Genomic DNA, 20629 nt, shown 5'->3' on the forward strand with positions numbered 1-20629 from the left:
TACTGGCTGGCAACCCTCCTTGATCCACGTTACAAGGGTAAGGTTGCGGACCTTATCTTGCCATCGCAGAGGGAGCAGAGGATGAAACATCTTCGGGAGGCCTTGCAGAAAGGTCTGTGCAACGCGTTCCCAGAGACTAGGAGGTTACAAACTCCTGTTTCTGGACAACGTGTTGCTGAGGCTTCGGTCAGTCAAAGAAGGAGCGGTGGAGAAGGTGGCCGTCTGACCGATGCGTTCAGACAATTTTTTGGTCCGCAGCCCCAAGGTATGATCGGTTCCAGCAACCATCGCCAGCGTCTGTTTTACATGGTGCAGGAATACCTAGGGGCAAGATCAGACTTGGACACCTTTCCCACCGAAAATCCTCTGGGTTACTGGGTCTTGAGGATGGATCACTGGCCAGAGCTTGCACAGTATGCAATTGAGCTACTGGCCTGTCCTGCATCCAGCGTTCCTTCGGAACGCACATTCAGTGCTGCTGGAGGCGTGGTAACCGATCACAGGGTGCGTCTGTCCACTGACTCGGTCGATCGACTGACCTTCATAAAAATGAATGAGTCTTGGATCACCACCAGCTACTAAGCACCTGATGCTGATGTAACCGAATAATTTTTTTTTAAATCTCAGATCCCTTCAAAGACTGCCTATGCTGATGCTGAGTGACTATCCCTGAGTAATTATCCTCTTCCTCCTCAATCATCACGCTGATAGCTTGTAAGAACATTTTTGGTTCTGGGTGCCACCACCAGTGCCTAAGGCACAATTTTTCAGCCCCTGTTTAACAGGGGCGTGTAATTACGATTTTTGATGTATTACTTTGCAGCAGGGCTCGTTCCTGCATTCCAACTAGAGTGTCTGTGAGGGGTTGCAGTGTTGTGGCACCAGCACCAGTGCCTAAGGCCCAATTTTTCAGCCCTTGTTTAACAGGGGCGTGTAATTACAATTTTTGATGCAATACTTTGCAGCAGGGCTCGTTCCTGCATTCCAACTAGAGTGTCTGTGAGGGGTTGCAGTGTTGTGGCACCAGCACCAGTGCCTAAGGCCTAATTTTTCAGCTCCTGTTCAACAGGGGCATGTAATTACAATTCTTGATCTAATATTTCACAGCAGAGCCCTGTGAGGGCTTACAGTGTTGTGGCCACAGCAACACCTAAGGCCCAAATTTCTGCTGAGTATATAGGGCAGGACCCTACTTTCAAACAACTAACTTACAAACGACTCCTACTTGCAAACGGAAGGAGACAACAGGAAGTGAGAATAAATCTACCCCTAGGAAGGGAAATTCTCTCCTGTAAGAGTTAATATGGGAAAAACATTTCTCCTTTCCACTGATGCTTTCCAATCCATTGGGACAAAAAGTGAGGTGAAATCTTCTGAAGAGGAGGAAAGACAGCAAAACAAATGTCACAGGGGTGATAACCCTTCCCTATGTTTTCCAAAAAGCTTAAAAAAGATTTTTTGGCTGGAGCTAAACACGTTAAAAATGTACCCGTTCAAAATTACAAAGAGATTCTACATAACAACAAATCTACAGCCTGTATACTGCTGTTCAGAGTATATAGGGCCTGGTGGCCCCACACCTTTCCTTATTTTAATTTGGGTGCGGGGTTCCCCTTAATATCCATACAAGACCCAAAGGGCCTGGTAATGGACTGGGGGGTACCCATGCCGTTTGTCTCACTGATTTTCATCCATATTGCCAGGACCCGACATTACATTAAACCCACAAGCAGTTTTAAATGAGATTTTTTCCTTTAAAAATGACATTTGGTGCAGGGACTGTTCTAAACACGGGAAACACGCGTCACTTTACAGGCATACTATAGACACCCCTCAGGTACGATATTTAAAGGAATATTTCACTTTTTTTTTTTTTACTTTAAGCATCATTAAAATCACTGCTCCCGAAAAAACGGACGTTTTTAAAAGTTTTTTTTGCATTGATACATGTCCCCTGGGGTAGGACCCGGGTCCCCAAACCCCTTTTTAGGACAATACCATGCAAATTAGCCTTTAAAATGAGCACTTTTGATTTCGAACGTTCGAGTCCCATAGACGTCAATGGGGTTCTAACATTCGTGCGAACTTTCGGTCCGTTCGCAGGTTCTGGTGCAAACCGAACCGGGGGGTGTTCGGCTCATCCCTAATCTGAATCAACACATCCTGCCACTTCTCCAATTTAGTGTGAACACAGATCTGGTTACATTCTTTACAGTCCAGCCTGGCATTCAAAAACAGATGAATCTTTTTTGCTGCAGACACAAGTGCCTAGAGGTGGTAGTAGCAACCAACCAATTTAAAGCATTTCTATTTTTGGTAATGCAGGTGAAAAAGTGAGGATAAGAATTGCTTACTTAGTAACCCTATGTGGGTCTTCTCTTCACTTTTCTAACCGAAACTGAAATAAAAGAAACGCTGCACACTGATTGGTTGCTACTACAGCAAGAAATTGTAGTGAGAATATCACAATGTAGTGCTGTTAATTATAATTAAGTACCATACATTTACATATCAAATACAAAACTTTCTAGCTTTACTTAACCTTGGCCTTCGCACTCTTTGCATTACTTATTTCTGACACCTGCACTCTTTGCATCATTTATTGCTGACTCCTACACTTTTACTGTTGCTTACACCTGACTCCTGCACCCTGTGTTACTTACTGCTGACTCTGCATTCTGAGGGTAACTCACAACTGACCCCTGCACCATGAGCATTACTTACTCCTGACAGCGGCATTATATGCCTCACGCACTATTGAACTCTACACTTTGTGCGTCAGGTACCCCTGGCCCCTGCACTCCTTGTATCACGCATTCTTCGTCCGAGGAAGAGTAGGCTCAGGTTTTATTTTGAAGATTTTTAAATGAACCAATAGTCCTGCATTGTACATGAAGACAGAGAGGCATGAGTTGACAGAAATGTCATACATAGAGGCCAGCAAATGTACTTGTACAGAATCAGTCCAAGTTCATTGTAGACTGACTGACTGTTTATTAAAACATGTAGTTCTTATAATGTGGCAAAAACAGATACGTGCAGCATAGCATGGTACGGCTAGATACATGAATTGCAACAGTTGGCGTAATTAATACAGATAACAGATACATACTCCCAAAAGGAGATGTACATTCCACACGGGTGGGAAAAGAGTATATTTCACTATAATGTTTATACCTTACCAAGAAAACTGATCTAATGTTTTCTATTTCTTTCCAGTACTAGTATCCTGCTCAACTAATGCCAGAAATCTGCAGGAATCAATTTCAATGTAAGTTTTCTCTTCAAATACATTTCTCAGTCTGAATAAATCCAAGTAATAAATAGAAATGATAATCAATATAATATAATTGAATACAAGTTTTAATGTGTTGTATTTCTAAGTGTTCAATGTCCATCTGAGTGCCAGGGGAATGGAGGAAATGTTTGGGGAACTGATTTCTACACAGATGTAAGTTATACTTACAAATAAATAGTACTAAGTCATTACATATATAATGTACAAAAAGTCTAACATTAATCTTGCACTGAATGAAATTGTTTATCTTAGACTTCCTCAATATGCAAAGCAGCTATCCATGCTGGAATTCTGGGTAATAATGGAGGACTGGTGACAGTGGAAAAAACACCTGGACAACAGAGTTACAGTGGATCAGCAAGGAATGGAGTCACAACAAACAATTATGGATCTTGGCCTGGGTCATTTGTATTCCATGATTCCTCAAAACCACCAACTCAAAAACCACCAGGTAGTTTCCTATCATGGACCAAACATGACCACAGTAAATAATATTATATGACTCTCAGAGTTAGGTAATGTCAAAGTGTTCAGATTTTTTTTTTTTTTTTTTTAATTCTTTTATTTAAAATTTCACAAGTAAAATACATAGATAACATAAATCAAAAGAATATGTTTGAACAATAAAATAACATTGAAGTACATTATCAGACAAGTATTTACAATATTTACATAACCCTCCCACCTCCCTCCCAAAACCCACCCACAAAAAACCCAAAATGTACATAAACACAGTAAAGAAAATAGACATCTTACAACAATAAATATATCAAAAAGGTTTCAAAACATACAATAAAGATAACAAGAATATTAACAAAACAACCCACTCCCATCCCTCATAGCGAAAAATGACAAACTATCCCTATTATATACTATCCCTCCACCCTATCCCTACACAAACAAAAAACACTCCTATATTCTTTCTCCACACTGTCCCTTTATCACCATCTGTGCTCACCCTGAAAAACAAAATAAAAAAGGTTAATCGTTCAAAACATCAATAACATAATTCACATATTTACATTATATACACCATTGTTTCCACTCCTCCAACTTCCATAATTTCCTTGCATCCTTCTCCCCTAACTTTTTATAATCATAATATGTGTAATTGTAAATCTTTCCTCGGACCATGGCCACGCATTCTTTCACTTTAACTACTTCCTGCTTGAAAATCAAAATATTCCGAACATCCCACAAACACTCTTTAATACAACTCACAACAATCCATAACAGCCTCTCCTCATTCCTCCCCAGATCACACAAACCATATAATACCATCTCATACGTTACACTATTCACACCAGTCAACCCCTCAATCATCTTTTCCATCCTTTTCCATATTTTCTTCGCATAGCGACATTCCCAGAACACATGTACCACCTGCTCAATCCCCCCACACCCCAGCCTTGGACACACCTCACTGTCCACAAACCTTCTCCTTCTCTGAAACTCTCTTGTAGGCAAACACCCATGCACCCCCATCCATGCAATATCCTTCTGTCTATTATCCACTCCCTTACAGCACACATTCTTCCAGACTTTCTTACATTCGGCTACTCTTAAACCACCTATTCCTTCCATCTCCTCCCTTTCATTCAGTATCTGCATAACCTTCTTACTCTCACACCATTTATCTCGTGTCACATCCTGCAACCCATACCTCCTCATACACCTTTCAATCCTCACATAAAACCAAGGTGCAATAAAACATACAGGTTTCCTCAAATCAACTTCACACAACTTATATTTCCGTATCACACTCCCACATGCATATTTTACCATACACCCTGCAACGTTCTCTTTCTCACTTAATCTCACACACATACTTACATACTTCACCACCAGAAATTTCTCAATACTCACCATACCTTTCCCGCCATTCATTACTCCTTTCATTACTTTCTCTCTTTTCAACTTCTCCATCTTAGACGACCAAAAAAAGGAAAAACACACTCTCACAATTTGTTTCATCACTCTATCTGGAGCTGGAAACACATAGTATAAAAATAACAGAATCGGAATCACAACAGCCTTCACAATCAACACCTTCCCTTCCAACGATAAAGTCCTTAAAGACCAAAAGTCAATTTTCTTTTTAACTTTCACCAGAGCATCCTGCCAACTCTCTCTCCCATACAAATCAGAATCAAACTTGACACCTAAAATCCTCACTCCTCCCTCACAAAACTTCCAACCACACTGTTCAATCCCGCTCCATACACCAAACAATTTACACTCACTTTTTCCCATATTCACACTGAAACCACTTGCCATAAAAAAAATCTCAATCAACAACTTCACTCTTTTCAGTCCTGCCATATCTCTACAAATCACTGTAACATCATCCATATATCCTATTACTTTCAAAAACCTGCCACCACTCCCTGGTATTTCCACCCCTCTCACACACTTATCTTTCATCAACATCCTCAACAAAGGTTCAATCACACAAATAAACAACACGGGTGATAACGGGCAACCCTGCCTCACACCCGACCTAATGCTTATATCATTCGTCATCCACCCATTCACCAACACCTTACTTACCATACCTCTATACAAACACTTAATCCACCCAATCAGCACCTCAGGTAACCCCATTCTCCTCAATACTTTAAACATAAAATCATGCGACACTCTGTCATACGCCTTTTCAAAATCCACAGCCAACACCGCCACTTCCTGCTTCCTCTCCTTACAAAACCATAACACATCCCTCAAGTTCACCAAGCTTTCTGCAATAGACCTCCCAGGCACCGCACACGCTTGCTCCTCCCCCACCAATTTTTCCACCACTACACGCAGCCTGTTCGCCAATACCTTCGCCACCACCTTATAATCCACATTCAACAATGATATCGGCCTCCAATTTTTCAACTCTTGCTTGTCACCTTTTTTATACAGCAAAACAATCACGCTTTTTAACATAGATTCAGGCATCCTCCCCTCTTCCAAAACTTTCATCACCATCTCATACACACAGTCACCAATCACTTCCCAAAACGTACAATAAAACTCAACTGACAAACCATCATTCCCAGGCGTCTTACCTTTTTTCATACTCCCCAGACATTCATCAACTTCACCTTTACTCACTTTCTCTCCTAACATACTCTTATCCTCCATATCCAGACACATCTCCACCTGTTCCAACAATTCCTTCTCAACCCTCTCATCCCTCTTCTTTTCCATATATAAATCGGAATAAAACTTCCAGATTTCATCTCCCAACCTCTTTTTTCCACTTACCACCTGTCGATTCTCATCCAACACACTTGACAAATCCACCTTCCCACCATATACCTTTTTCCTTGTCAAAAGAAGTTTATTGAGTATACAATGTTATAATGATACATAAAGTAAGTTTACAAGGATCTATAAAGTAAGCTCATTGTTTTACAGTAGGGTTTCTATAGGTAAATATAATGAAATTTCAAATATTAAACATTGGGTTTACGTAAACCTAAATTAAAGATATATATCATTTCCTTAGTTACTTTTGTAGGTATTTAAATGATTTATACCTACTATACATATTGTTTACAATAGAGTGTATATAGGTCAAATAAATTCTGATAATGAGCTTTAATCGTAAGGTGGAGAAAAGGAAAGAAAAAGAAGAAAAAGTGTTGAAAGGTAGAGGTATGGTCCACAAGGTTGTCCCGCTCGTCAGTTTATTATTCTTTTTAGTTCTCTTTGAAGCCTTAGAATGGGTGTCTCTGTAAGTCATTTAATCTGTTACCATGGCAACAGGACAGAGTCATTGAAGTTTGACAGGAACTGTTGTTTTATCCAAGGATGCCAAAGTTTTTCAAATTTTGGAATTTGATTTTGATCGATGGCTACCATCTTAGCATGGGACATTGTATTATTCATTCTGTGAATTGTTTCTGCTAGTACCAATGTAGGAGATTTCCATGCCTTGGCCACTGTTTGTTTTGCAGCCGTTATTAGTTGGATCATAAGTTTGAATTGAGAGAGTGTTAACCATTCCGGTTTTAGATTAAGTAAAGTTAAATATGGATCTGGTTGTATTATTTTTTAAAATATTTTAGATGCAATCACGAAGACTTCCTCCCAGAAGGTTTGGATTACTGGGCACGTCCACCATATGTGTAAATATGTGCCTATTTCTGGGCATCCTCGAAAACAAAGAGCTGAGGTATTAGGTGAATATTTTGCCACTCTAGCTGGTACAAGGTACCAGCGAGTTAGGACTTTATAATTTGTCTCCAGTGTTAAGATGTTGGGTGAAGATGACTTAGATGTGAGCCATATGTTAGACCAGTCCGTGTCTTCTAAAGTTCGTCCCAGGTCCTCCTCCCACCTCTGAACGTAAGAGGGTCTATTAAGATTTGCTACTCCATATAATTGATTATAAAGTGATGAAATTATACCTTTAGTAAATGGATCTTTTGTACAGATTGATTCAAAAATGGATAATTGGGATAATGGTGTATCCCCCTTTAGGAATGGTGTATAGAAATTTTTGATTTGGAGATATCTAAATATCTCAGAGTTTGGTAGATCATATTTTTCTCTAAGCGATGGGAATGAAAGGAATGATTTAGATGCTATGAAGTCATTTAGTGTCTGAATGCCTGATGTTGTCCAAGCTTTAAAAGAATTTGGGTAGATCCATGCCGGATAAAAGGCCGGATTTCTGATAAAAGAAAGGAGAGGATTGTGTGGAGATTGTAACTGATATTTGGTTTTTAGTTTATCCCAGAGAGATAAGAAGTGTTTAGTTATGGGATTATGAATTTTAAAGCGGTCTTTAGGATCTAGCCATAATAAATTTGATATTAATAGAGGGTCATTTTCTGAAGCCTCTATAAATACCCATAATGGGATTTCCTGTTTTGCATGGTATTTGGACAGACTGGCCAAATCTGCTGCTCTGTAGTAGTTAGTAAAATTAGGGTATCCCAGGCCTCCTTTATTTTTGGGAAGATGTAGTGTGTGTATAGGTATACGTGGTTTAGAAGAGCCCCATATAAACAAAGTTGCTCTTTTTTGTACTATTCTCAAAAAATAGGAAGGAATTGGAATAGGGAGGACTCTGAATAGAAAGCAATTTGGGTAGAATAGTCATTTTGATTGCATTAATCTTCCCTATCCAGGATAAAGGAAGTTGCGACCATTGTTTTATTAGATTTGTGATCTGTCTTAATACAGGAGGATAATTGGTTGAGAATAAGTCAGAATGAGATGCTGTTAAATGAATTCCAAGATATGGGATTGATTTTTCTGCCCATGTGAATGGGAGTGCAGCCCTAGCCGGGATCAATTCCATGTTTGTGAGTGAAATATTAAGCATTAGGCATTTCTTAGGATTAATCATAAGGCCGGATAGGGCTGCAAATCCATCAAGAGCTGGTATTAAGTTAGGACCAGAGACCTGTGGTGATGATAGAAAAAGTAATATATCGTCTGCAAATATACATAATTTGTGTGTAATACCTCCTACTTCAATGCCAGTTATAGTTTGGTTTGTTCTGATGTATTGGGCCATGGGTTCGAGTATAAGGGCAAATAATAAGGGAGATAATGGGCAACCCTGTCGGGTACCTCTTTCGATATTAAAGGCTTCAGATTTGTATCCAGCATATTTTATATAGGCTTTGGGTTTATTATATAATGCTTTGATCCATGTTAAAAAGTGGGGTCCAAAACCCCATTTTTGTAATGAATATTGCATATATTGCCAGGATACTGTGTCAAATGCCCTCTTAATATCGAGAGATAGAAAACATAAAGGGATTTTCCGTTTTTTAGCAATATGTGCCAATAACACTGCCCTGCGTATATTATTGCCTGCCTGTCTATTTGGCATGAAGCCTACTTGATCTCTATGTATTAATTTTCCTATAATGCTATTAAGGCGTTTTGCTATTATTTTTGCTAATAATTTAATATCGAGGTTTAACAGAGAAATAGGCCGATAATTCACACAGGAAGTATCATCAGAAAGGGGTTTTGGGATCATACAAACAATTGCCATTAGTGTTTCTTGCCGAAAAGAATGTCCATCTAGAAAACGTCTTGTTAAACGTTTCAGTGAGAATGGGAGAGAGTATTTCTGAGAATGTTTTATAGTATAAAGCCGAGTAGCCGTCTGGGCCTGGTCTTTTGTTAAGTTTTAGGTCTTTTATGGCGTTAGCAACTTCATCTATAGTTATGGGCTCATCCAAACTGCTTTTTTGATTCTGAGATAACTCAGGTAAGGTTATTTTTGAGAAGAAGGATTCAGCCTCTGTAGGATTAAATTCATTGTATGTCTTATATAAAGTTGCGAGATGTGAGTGAAATTTATGGACTATTTTAACTGGATTACAAGTGTAAACATTTTTTGATAATTTCAAATGTATTGGTTTGAAAGATTTGTTAGTTGAATTTAATGCCCGAGCCAAATATGTACCTGGTTTGTTTGTATTCATGTAGAAATTGTGTTTGGAGCGTTTGAGGGATTTATCAACTGACTCAGTGAGAAATAGATCGTATTCCAATCTAGATTTTTCCAGATGAGATTTTGTACTCTGAGATGGATTATCTTGAAATGATATGTAGGCTGCATTAAAATTGAGTTCTAGTTTTTTTGCTAGATTTTTGCGTTCCCGTTTAAATAGTGCCATTTGTCTTTGTATTGTACCACGCAAGACAGGCTTATGAGCTTCCCACAGTGTTATTGGGGAGATGTCTGTTGTATTATTAATTGATATGTATTCCTTTAAAGCTTGTTCAATGGCCATCTGATGTAGTGGGTGTTTGAGCATTATGTCCGGTAAGTACCACGTTGGGTCATGCGCTTTTGGTATGGCTGAGGCTATAGTAGTGTATACTGCATTATGGTCAGACCACGGAATCGGAATTATATCTGATGCAATAATTTCTGGTATCATTCCTATTGTTAGAAAAATATGATCTATTCTGGTGAAGGTTTGATGAGGGTGCGAGAAATAAGTGAATTTCTTTTTCATTGGGTTACTTTCTCTCCACGAATCTACCAGATTGTATTTGGAAAGAAGTTGAGAAAAAGGCAATCTAGAGGTTATTTTGGATGGTGTAAAAGGTGATTTATCTAGAAATGGGAGGAGGACCTGGTTCGAATCCCCACACATTATCACTGTTCCTATTTTGTGTGTATTAATCACTTGTAATATATGTGAGAGGAATGGTGTAGGTTGTTTGTTAGGAGCGTAGTAGGAAATCACCGTGATTGCTGTATCCATTATATAACCCATGAGTATCAGGTATCTACCTTCTGGGTCTTTAATTTCTGATGATAAGGTGAATGGTGTGGATCGGTGAAATGCAATTAGAGTTCCCCTTTGCTTGGTACAGGCAGAAGCCGTGTAAATTTGTTGATAAAAAGGAGAAATATATTTTGGAGTAGAATCTTTGGTGAAGTGTGTTTCTTGGAGGCATACTATGTGAGCCTTCTTGTTATGGAAAGTACGGAAGGCTTTGGTCCTTTTTTGAGGGACATTTATTCCCTGAACATTCAGGGAAAGTATATTCAGTGGTGCCATGGCAATAGATCAAATAGTTTTGACTTACTTTTTGTTATGCAGAGCTGACTGCGCAGATCAACCTGTGTGGACTGAAGAGATGAATAGATAGAAAAGAAACCAGTGAATTCTGGAGTAAAGAGTAAACAAAAAACATATGAGATTAGATGATACATTGTATAAATTATTTTTTGCAAGTAATCACAATTTACCCGTGAAAGAGAATAAATATCTCTCTCAGGGGAATAAGTGCCTTCGTCACACTCCCACATAATATGGTTGGGAGAATGAGGAGGGCTAATGGGGGTACACGGATCTTCCGCTTACAGGAGAGAAGTGCTATGTCAAAAGACATCAAAATGATGTTTCATTAATTGGAGTGCAGAATATAGTTTTTGTTGAAATTATTTATTCCAGGGTGGTTGTATATGGTTAGTCTTGCCCTAGGCTAAATAATTCAGTTAGAAAGGTACTGTTAATAACTTTGGTATTGATGAAGATAGTTTGAATTATTTTGGGATTTTAACCCTTTTAGAGTAAACAATTACATATTTTATTCATATGCAACTGTTTAGATATGTTAACTCATAAAATTGAGGTTGTATTGCTTCAGATTAGAAAAAAACAAAAACATAATTCTAGGAACTAGTTAGGTAACAATATATTTGTTTTAAGAAAAGAAAGAAAAAGCTTCCATTACTTCTGGATTATTGAACATATTTGTCCTAAAAAGTAATAAATCTATTGTTATTACCTGATAATATATAACTGAACAAGAATTTCCTTATTTCACTTATATATTCTAAGGCTATATGAATCAGAAGTAATAAGAAATATAACTGGAATGTAACATGATCCCACACAGTGTGTGACTATCAGAATGCAGTTACATTCAGTTATAAATATAGTTTTTTTATAGAGAACCATCTCTTAGTATAATAAATGAAGAGATATCAGGAATTAGGATGTCAGTCCATTGAATCTTCTTGGTCCATGGATGATGTGGCATAACGGCCTCTTTTGTGAGAATGATGATTCCCATTTTGTTCTGAAATTTTCTGGGTGCTGCCTGAAGGTGAAGATGATGCCATTCTTCTGCGTGTGGGAGTGTTGCTGCTTGTGGGTTCTGTCAGATTTAATTTTAAAAGGGTTTGTTGTAGTTCATCTGCTGATCTGCTTCTGTAAATTGTACCTTGGTAGTTAAATCTGACTGAAAAGGGGAAGCCCCATTGATACATTATGTTGTGGCGTTGCAGTTCCATTAGTTGGGGTTTCATGGATCGTCTTTTAGTAATAGTAAGTTGGGATAGGTCAGCAAAAATTTGATAATTGTGTCCTTGAAAATTAAGTTCCTTTTTTTCTCTTGCAGCAATTAGTATTTGTTCTTTCGTTCTGTAATAATGAAATTTTGTGATTATATCACGTGGGGGTCCATCTTTCTTTTTGGCTGTGAGGGCTCTGTGTACTCTGTCCAGTTCTAAACGTTCAATAGGGATATCTGGCTTTAGTTCTTGTAATAGAGCAGTAATAGTAGATTGCAGGTCTGTCACAGTTTCAGGTATTCCCCTTATGCGCAAGTTTGAACGCCTGGCTCTATTTTCGTAATCTTCGAGCTTAGTTTGAAGTATTAAATTCTCTTTTTTTAATTGTTCCAATTCTGTTATATTTTCTTGGGTTGTAATTTCAATTTCATCCATTTTTATTTCTAGGGCTGCGGTGCGGTTTCCCAGCTCTCTTATTTCTTTGGTTAGGCTTTTTGTTATTTGGTCTGAGGTTTGTTTTAAAGCCTTATGAAGCATCTTTTCAAATTGTAATAATATTACTGGGGATGCTGAGGAGGCTTGTGGAGAAGTTTGTGAGAGGATTTGTTCTGTATCTGACTCAAATGGAGAGTCCTGCTGTGACATTTTCTGTCTGTGAGAGCGCCCTGATGCTGTATCTTGTGAGGTGACTGGAGCTGCTTCAGCTGCAGTGAGTGCCTGTGAGCTCTTTGTGAGGTGATTTTTATTTCTGCCACGGTTTCCTCCCAGTACCATATTTCCTGCCCAAACTTTCACAGTTTGTTCCCAGGGGCAAAAAGGTTCAAATGGATACCTTTTGAGCCTGCAGGCTCCGCTTTGTCCTTCTCTTCTCTCCTCAGCGGTGTGGAGCTCTAACAATGCATGTCTGCTCTGCTAGGCTCCGCCTCCTGCCCCCCCCACCATATACCTTTTTAAAGAAAAAACGCGTACACTTCTCATCCTTCTCCTTCACTACCATCCTTGCTTGCGACATAATCTCTCTCCCCCTCCGCTCCATAAAGACTCTCAATTTTCCTCTTGCTTCCACTAATTCACACCCCACATTCTCTCCCCATTCCCTTAGTTCTTCCAAATATTCCAATCTCTTCAGCCACCATTCATATGCCTCACGTTCCTTTTTCGCAATCTCACAACCCTTTCTTACAAAAAACCTCTTAGTCTGACCTTTCACCCACTCCCACCACTCGATCACACTTAAAAAATCATTCCTCCTCTTTTTAAGTTTCCCAAAAAACTCAACATACTCTCTTTTCACACCCTCATCTTCCAATAACTCCACATTCAACTTCCACACACCTTTACCATACGTTACCTCCGATTCCATACTCACAATACACTCGATCCGACCATGGTCCGAGAAAGGCTCCCGCTGAATCATAAAGGATTCCGGCTGCAAATTTTTGGAAATAAAACAAAAATCAATTCTTGATTTCACATTACCCTTATCGCTAAAATAAGAAAACCCACCACCTTCACCCACATCCCTTAACCCAAACAACCGCAAAATCTCACCCAACTCTTTCCCAGACTTATCAACATCCCCACCACCACCTCCCTCCCCACATCTATCCCCATTACGTAAAATACAATTAAAATCCCCCAACACAATAATAGGATCCCTCCCCCCCAAAAAAAACTTCATTTTTTCAAACAATTCCAACCTCCCCTTTTTATCAACCGGTGCATATACACAAAATAACTTAAAACAAACACCCCCATACTCCAAAGTAACAAACAAACATCGTCCCACCTCCACCTCCACCTTCCTTAAAATCTTAATTTTTTTATTTTTAATAAGAATCCCCACACCACTATTCCTACTCCGACCCAATGACCATACTGCATCCCCCTGGGTCCATCTTGCAGTATGTGGTTCCTCCCTCATGTTGCAGTCCTGCAAGCAAAAAACATCATTAGCATAGCCAGACAAGATTTTAAAAATTGCTGCCCGTCTAGATGCCGTCCCAATGCTTCTGCAATTGAGGGAAGATACCCGTAAGGCCATAGAAGATTAGGAAGGGATCATGTTCCTGTCATGACTTTTTCTTTTTCCCACCTTTATCCCTGCCCCTAGTCCTTGGTCCCACCCCTGACCCAAGGTTCACCCCGCCAGATTTTTTCTTTGCCTTCCCCTTTGGCAACCTGCAGTACCCTATCACCTCCTGCAGCTCGGACACCTGACCAGTGCTTACATAAGATGGTGCCTGCGAGGAGTCCGAGTCGATCACCACATCCGATGCTTCAGGGCCTGGAGAGTCCGGGAAGGAGCCTATGACCTGGGAGGACTCAGCCATCTTTCTTTTCAGGGAGAGCTGCCCCACCTCCATCTCCTCCTCCTCCTCTGAGTCCTCCGATTCCTCACCGCTCCCCTCTGACTCCCCCTCAGCCAGGAGGTGCCCAGGGACACTCTCCTCAGGTACAGGAGAGGACCCCTCCTCCCTTATGGCGTCAACAGGGGAGGGACCTGGCTCACCCTCCATAGGTAGGCAGACATCAGCCCGCACCACCACTTCCTCGGGTAGCACTATGGTCTGCTCAACAGAGTTCACCACGGTTGTTGGAATGGATCCCAGTCTGGCCACATCCGCGTAGGATAGCACCTGCTTGCCCCCCGCCTCCACAGCTTTAACCGCCACAGCTTCTGGAGTGGGTTCAGACGCTCTGTCAACCTTCGGGCACTGTCTCGCAAGGTGCGTCCTACTACCGCAGATGTGGCAGCTCTTCTTCTCCGGACACTGACCGGCTCCGTGACCCTGCTTGAAGCAATTGCGGCATGTCAACCCGGCCTCGCACTGGTCTTTGGTGTGCCCGAAAGCAAAACACTGCCTGCAAAAGAGGGGCTGGCCAGGGTACCACAGGTAGCCACGATTCCTCCCAATGGAAAAGGACTGAGGGGGGTGCCTGACGCCACCTATACCCTCTGGATCCGCCCTAAAGGTTACCCAAAATTTATGCTGCCCGTTAAAGGTACCTAGCACATTCGTCAGTTTCACGCCTGCTGAAACTGACTCGCAGCACCTGAACAAAAAGGCAGCGATTTCCCCATCCTGTACAAAAGGATTGTACATATGCACAGTGATGGGGACCCGCACTTTCGTCTCACTCGACAGGAACACGATCCCTTCCAGCATCTCGTCGCCTTCTTTCTCGCTCTTCCGTAGCAAAACTGTCTGCAGATCTTCCTTTTTCCAGAAAGTAACGTCATACATTCCAGTGGTAGGAAAACACTGCATGCAAAAAATAGCTTCTCTCGGCATCCCAAAAAAGTCTTCAATCAACTGCTTCTGAATGAAGTGCAAACCGACATCGTTCCTTCTAGGCTCGGCCACGACCAGCCTCAAAGTGTTTGGTGCGCTCGGCGGCCCCACCATACCTATGCCCACCAATCCCACAGCCAACTCATGGATGGTAGGGAAAGGCGATCACTCTCGTGCACTCACGGTGGCGTCCCCCCCAATAGCAGCATGGGATGCACCCGAAGGAAACACCCCAAGGCCGAGAGGGACTGGCACCGGTCGTTACCTAATGACAAGAACAAGGCAGAAACTACACTTGATCTTAGCCAAAAGGCCGAGAAGCGATCCACCAGGTAGTTTCCTATCATGGACCAAACATGACCACAGTAAATAATATTATATGACTCTCAGAGTTAGGTAATGTCAAAGTGTTCAGATATTTCATTTATAGTTCTCAGTGCTTGCTTTGCTAAGCAGAAGCCCAGAATGTTGAGTTTGGTGTGCTGGAGAAGGGGCATCTAGGTCAACACATCCTACCACATCTCCAGATTAGTGTGAACACAGATCTGGTTACATTCTTTAGTGTCGGTTCTCATAGGTGCGATGCAGGAACACTGCAAATCCACTGCGGGTTCCCGCATCACACCCAACTCGCATGGCAGTTCACATTGCCATATGCAAATGGCTGGGAGTATCAATACAATGTTAACAACACCCCCATTTCAGTTCGCATATCGCACTGCGAACTAACAGTTCGGACATGAAATGGATCGCATGGGTGTTCACACCCATGCAATCCGATTCTGGTGCAGACCAAAAAAGGGGCCTGTGCGAGTTTGTTTCGAATGCAATGCGAATTCAGCCATACTATCTGTATGGCTAAAATCGCATCGCACAGACATCGCATGTGGTTTGCACTGCAGTGCAGTGCGAATCACATGCGATCTTGCAGAGCGCGCCTATGTAAAGCGCCGTGAACAGTCCAGCCTGGCTTTCAAAAATAGGTGGTGAATCTTTTTTGCTGCAGAGACAAGCGCCTAGGGTTGGCATCTAATCAATTAATTGGTTGCTAATACCAATTCTGATTGCTTGTCTCTGCAGCAAAACATGGTAGTAAAAATAGAAACATTAGTTGCTGATAATTATTATTAGATACTTCAAATTTAAATACCGAGAGGGTTATTTACTAAAGGCAAACCCACTTTGCACTTCAAGTGCACTGCAAGTGCTCTTGAACATGCACTTGGAAGTAAATTCGCTGTAGATCCAAGGGGGACATGCAAGGAAAATAAAAAACAACATTTTAGCTTGCACATGAATGGATGATAAAATCAGCAGAGCTTCGACTCATTTCAGATCTTCTCCTTAGATTTAGAGCGACTGCACTTCTAAGTGCACTTGCGGTGCAAAGTGGATTTGCCTTTCGTAAATAACCCCCCAAATGTACTACTTTCTAGCTATATTTACTCTTGATCTTTGCAATCTGTACATTACTGACCTCTGTACTCTGCGTTGCTTATTTCTGACTCCTGCTCTCTGTATAACACTTACTCCTTACCCCATACCCTGTGCAATTCTTACTCCTGACTTCTAAACGTTTTGCATGTCTTACTCTTGAGCCCTGCACTCTTTCTGTTATTTCCTGCTGACTCCTGCACTCTTTCTGTAGTTTACACATGACTCAGGAACTCTTTGTAGTAATTACACCTGTCCCCTGCACACCAAGGGTTACCCACTACTTATTCCTACACTCTGAGTGTTACTCCTGACAAAGACACTATTTGCCTTACCCACTCCTGAGCCCTGCACTCTTTGCACTATGCACTCCAGTCCTAGGGAAGAGTAGGCTCAGGTTTTAATAAAAGATTTTTAAAATGAATAAATTGTCCCACTTTTTACAAGACGACAGTCAGCGATGCCCAGGGCCTGGAGCGTCAAACAGAAGTTTGGCAGCCAGGTGAAAGAGGAATAAGTTAAGTATTACAGCCATCTCTTCTACCTCTTAGATTTAACAAGCAATCGATCCTTGCAGTGTGGGGTTGGGCCCACTGCAAGGGTATTTTGTATATTTGTAGTCCCTGGAGTTCAGCTTTAAGTTTGCAAATAAAGTGAACCTATGATCATTTTAAATACCTAATGGCGGACAGGGAATAAAAAACAGTGTCTTATCTTGCTCATGATTGTATGGTTGAAGAAAACACCTTGCTTTATTCACTATGCTAGGGCAAGCCAACACATGAAGCAGACATTGCAGAGCACAATAAAGGCATACCCCACTTTTAAGTACACAATGGGGTTTATTTACTAAAGCTGGAAAGTGCAAAATCAGGCTGACTTCTGCATAGAAACTAATGAGCTTCTAACCCTAGCTTGTTCAATTAAGCTTTGGTAATAAAACCTGGAAGCAAATTGGTTTCTATGCAGAAGTGAGCCTGATTTCGCACTTTCCAGCTTTAGTAAATAAACCCCATTGTGTACTTAAAAGTGGGGTATGCCTGTAGATGTGTACAATGTACAGCATCCATACAATTAAGCATTCAGAGAATTTAGCAGCATCAGTAATATAATCCCATTGCTTGTTCGGAGTAAATACAGTTTGCTCTTATGATGGTAATCCAGTGCTACAATAGAACACTGGATGGTCATCAAGATTTCATCACTACCTGGGCAGGAAAACTGATATAATTCTTTTCCATTTTTTCCAGTACTAGGAACCTGTTTAACTACTGCTGGACAACTGAAGGAATCTATTTCAATGTAAGTTTTATCCTAAGATAACTTCTTTGCCTTAGTAAATAAAATTATCAATAAATAGAAAAATTATACAGTATAATATAATGAATAAACATTTTTAAAAACAATGTTTTGTTTTTCTAAGTATTCAGTGTCCATCTGAGTGCCAGGTGAAGGGAGGGACTGTCTGGGGAACTGATAGCTACACATCTGTAAGTTCTATTCATTACTCATTTTCTCATAGAAAACTAAGTCATTACATTCATATTGTAGAAAAATCTAACATTACTATTTTATTGATTGCTATAATTTTATCTTAGGACTCTTCCGTATGCAAATCAGCTATCCATGCTGGAATTCTGGGTAACAATGGAGGACTGGTGACAGTGGAAAAAACACCTGGACAACAGAGTTACAGTGGTTCAGCAAGGAATGGAGTCTCAACAAACAGTTATGGACCTTATTCTGGATCATTTGTATTCCATGGCTCCTCAAAAACACTGACTCCTAAACCTACAAAAGTACCAACCCAAAAACCACCAGGTAGTCTCCTATCACAGACCATACATTGCCACAATAAAAGTATCTCTCAGAGTTAGGTAAAGTCAAACTGCTGAAATAGATCATTTACAGTGAAATGTACTGTACAAAGCTTACTATATTAAATCCACATTTTGAGGTGTCTGTCCCCAGCAAACAAGCATCCCTCGTAAAACTCTGGCAGGAAAGTCTGAGGGCTTGAACCATATCGTGAAGACACCATGGACACCTCAATGTGATGACCATTAGACTCTGTAGCCAATGTGCATGTGCAGCAATTGTTGTGTGGCAGGTCAGTTTTCTTTTTTTGGAAAGCCAAAAAAGACAGCCTGCCGCTCAAGTATTGCTGCATATACCCAATTGGCTCAAGAGTCCTTAGTGCCACATTGGGGTGGCTGCTGCAAATATGCAGTGCAGGTTTGAACTTCCCTGCCAGGAACTTTACTGGGCATATAATAATGTACTGCAAGTTCTCAGTGTTTGCTTTGTTAAGCAAGAAGACCGAGAATGTGGAGATGGATGTGCTGGAGCCGGGGCATCTGATTCAACACATCCAACCAGAGGCGGCTCTAGGCTTTGTGAGGCCTTAGGCAAATTTTAGACATGAGGCCCTACTCACGCCCATTATGGGAAAAATAATTCAAACATTTTCCTGGCCCCCACCCCTAGCAATTGCGCTTCCCATCCCAACATCCCAAAAAACAAATGAACATAAACTTATCTAAAAAAAACTTTAATAATATAAACATAAAGATCTAGTTCACACTCACTGATTGTTCCAGGCTCACTGATTGGTTTCTAGAGGTCACTACTATCATTACTGCTTACTGATTGGTTGCTAGAAGCTACTGCACATTGTTACAGCTCACTGATGGATTGCTAGAGGTTACTGCACATCATTACAGCTTACTCATTGGTTGCTAGAGGTTACTGCATGTCATTACCGCTTACTCATTGGTTGCTAGAGGTTACTGCACATTATTACCTCTCACTGAAGGGTTGCTATAGGTTACTGCACATTATTACTGCTCACTGATTGGTTGCTATGGGTTACTACTTATCATTATCACTCACTGTTTGCTCACTGGGTGGCAGGGCAGTATTATGGTGTTTGATGCAACTGTTGGGGTACAGTTGGATGACAGGATGCAGTTTGGGGTGATGGTGGCAGCATTGGGGAGAGGCCGAGATCATATCTCCCCTATAATGATAGGGGGTAGGGTGATAGGATGCCAGAGGTGGGGTACAGGAGGGATGAGGATGATAATGACAGGAGGTAGGGTGGTAGTATGCCAGAGGTGGGGTACAGGGATGATGGGGATGTTGATGACAATAGGCGCGCTGGTAGGATGTCAGCAGTGGGGTCCAGGGGGGATGATGATGAGGTGAGGTGGTAGGCAGCTGACAGTGGGGTACAGGGGATGAAGAGAATGATGATGATAACGGGGGTATGGTGGTGGATGCTAGAGGTGGGGTACGTGGGGGATAAAGATAAGGATGATAACAGGGGTAGGGTGGTGGATGCTAGAGGTGGGTTACATAGGGATGACAGGAGGCAGGGTGGTAGGATGTCAGGGTTGGGGTACGGGGGGGTGATGACGGCAGGGGGTGGGGTGGTAGGAAGCTGGCAGTGGAGTACCAGGAGGGATTAAGATGAGATTGACGGCAGGGGGTGGGGGTGGTAGGAAGCTGGCAGTGGAGTACGAGGAGGGATTAAGATGAGAATGATGACAGGGGGGTGGGGTGGAAGGCTGCCAGAGGTGGGATACAGAGAGATGATGGGGATGTTGACGAGTGGGATGTCGGCAGTGGGGTACAGGGGAGAGGGGGTGATGATGATGACGTGGGGTGGTAGGCAGCTGACAGTGGGGTACAGGGGGAGATGATGATGATGTGGGGTGGTAGGCAGCTGACAGTGGGGTACAGGGGGGATGATGATGATGTGGGGTGGTAGGCAGCTGACAGTGGGGTACAGGGGGGGATGATGATGACGTGGGTTGGTAGGCA

The 20629-nt window shown here is 41.4% G+C and overlaps 1 protein-coding gene across 1 annotated transcript in view; it reads left to right on the forward strand.

Moving 5' to 3' along the window:
- The window catches only part of LOC141103591 (uncharacterized), a 535587-nt gene that overhangs the window by 10612 nt on the left and 504346 nt on the right, over nucleotides 1-20629 (forward strand). Inside the window, exons 5-10 of the mRNA XM_073593357.1 lie at nucleotides 3220-3271; nucleotides 3385-3451; nucleotides 3551-3749; nucleotides 18055-18106; nucleotides 18228-18294; nucleotides 18403-18625. Coding sequence (XP_073449458.1) covers nucleotides 3220-3271; nucleotides 3385-3451; nucleotides 3551-3749; nucleotides 18055-18106; nucleotides 18228-18294; nucleotides 18403-18625 — 660 coding nt within the window. The remainder of the gene's footprint in view (nucleotides 1-3219; nucleotides 3272-3384; nucleotides 3452-3550; nucleotides 3750-18054; nucleotides 18107-18227; nucleotides 18295-18402; nucleotides 18626-20629) is intronic.

This window comes from Aquarana catesbeiana, linkage group LG07, assembly GCF_042186555.1.
Source record: "Aquarana catesbeiana isolate 2022-GZ linkage group LG07, ASM4218655v1, whole genome shotgun sequence".
In the NCBI taxonomy this organism is placed as follows: domain Eukaryota; kingdom Metazoa; phylum Chordata; class Amphibia; order Anura; family Ranidae; genus Aquarana; species Aquarana catesbeiana.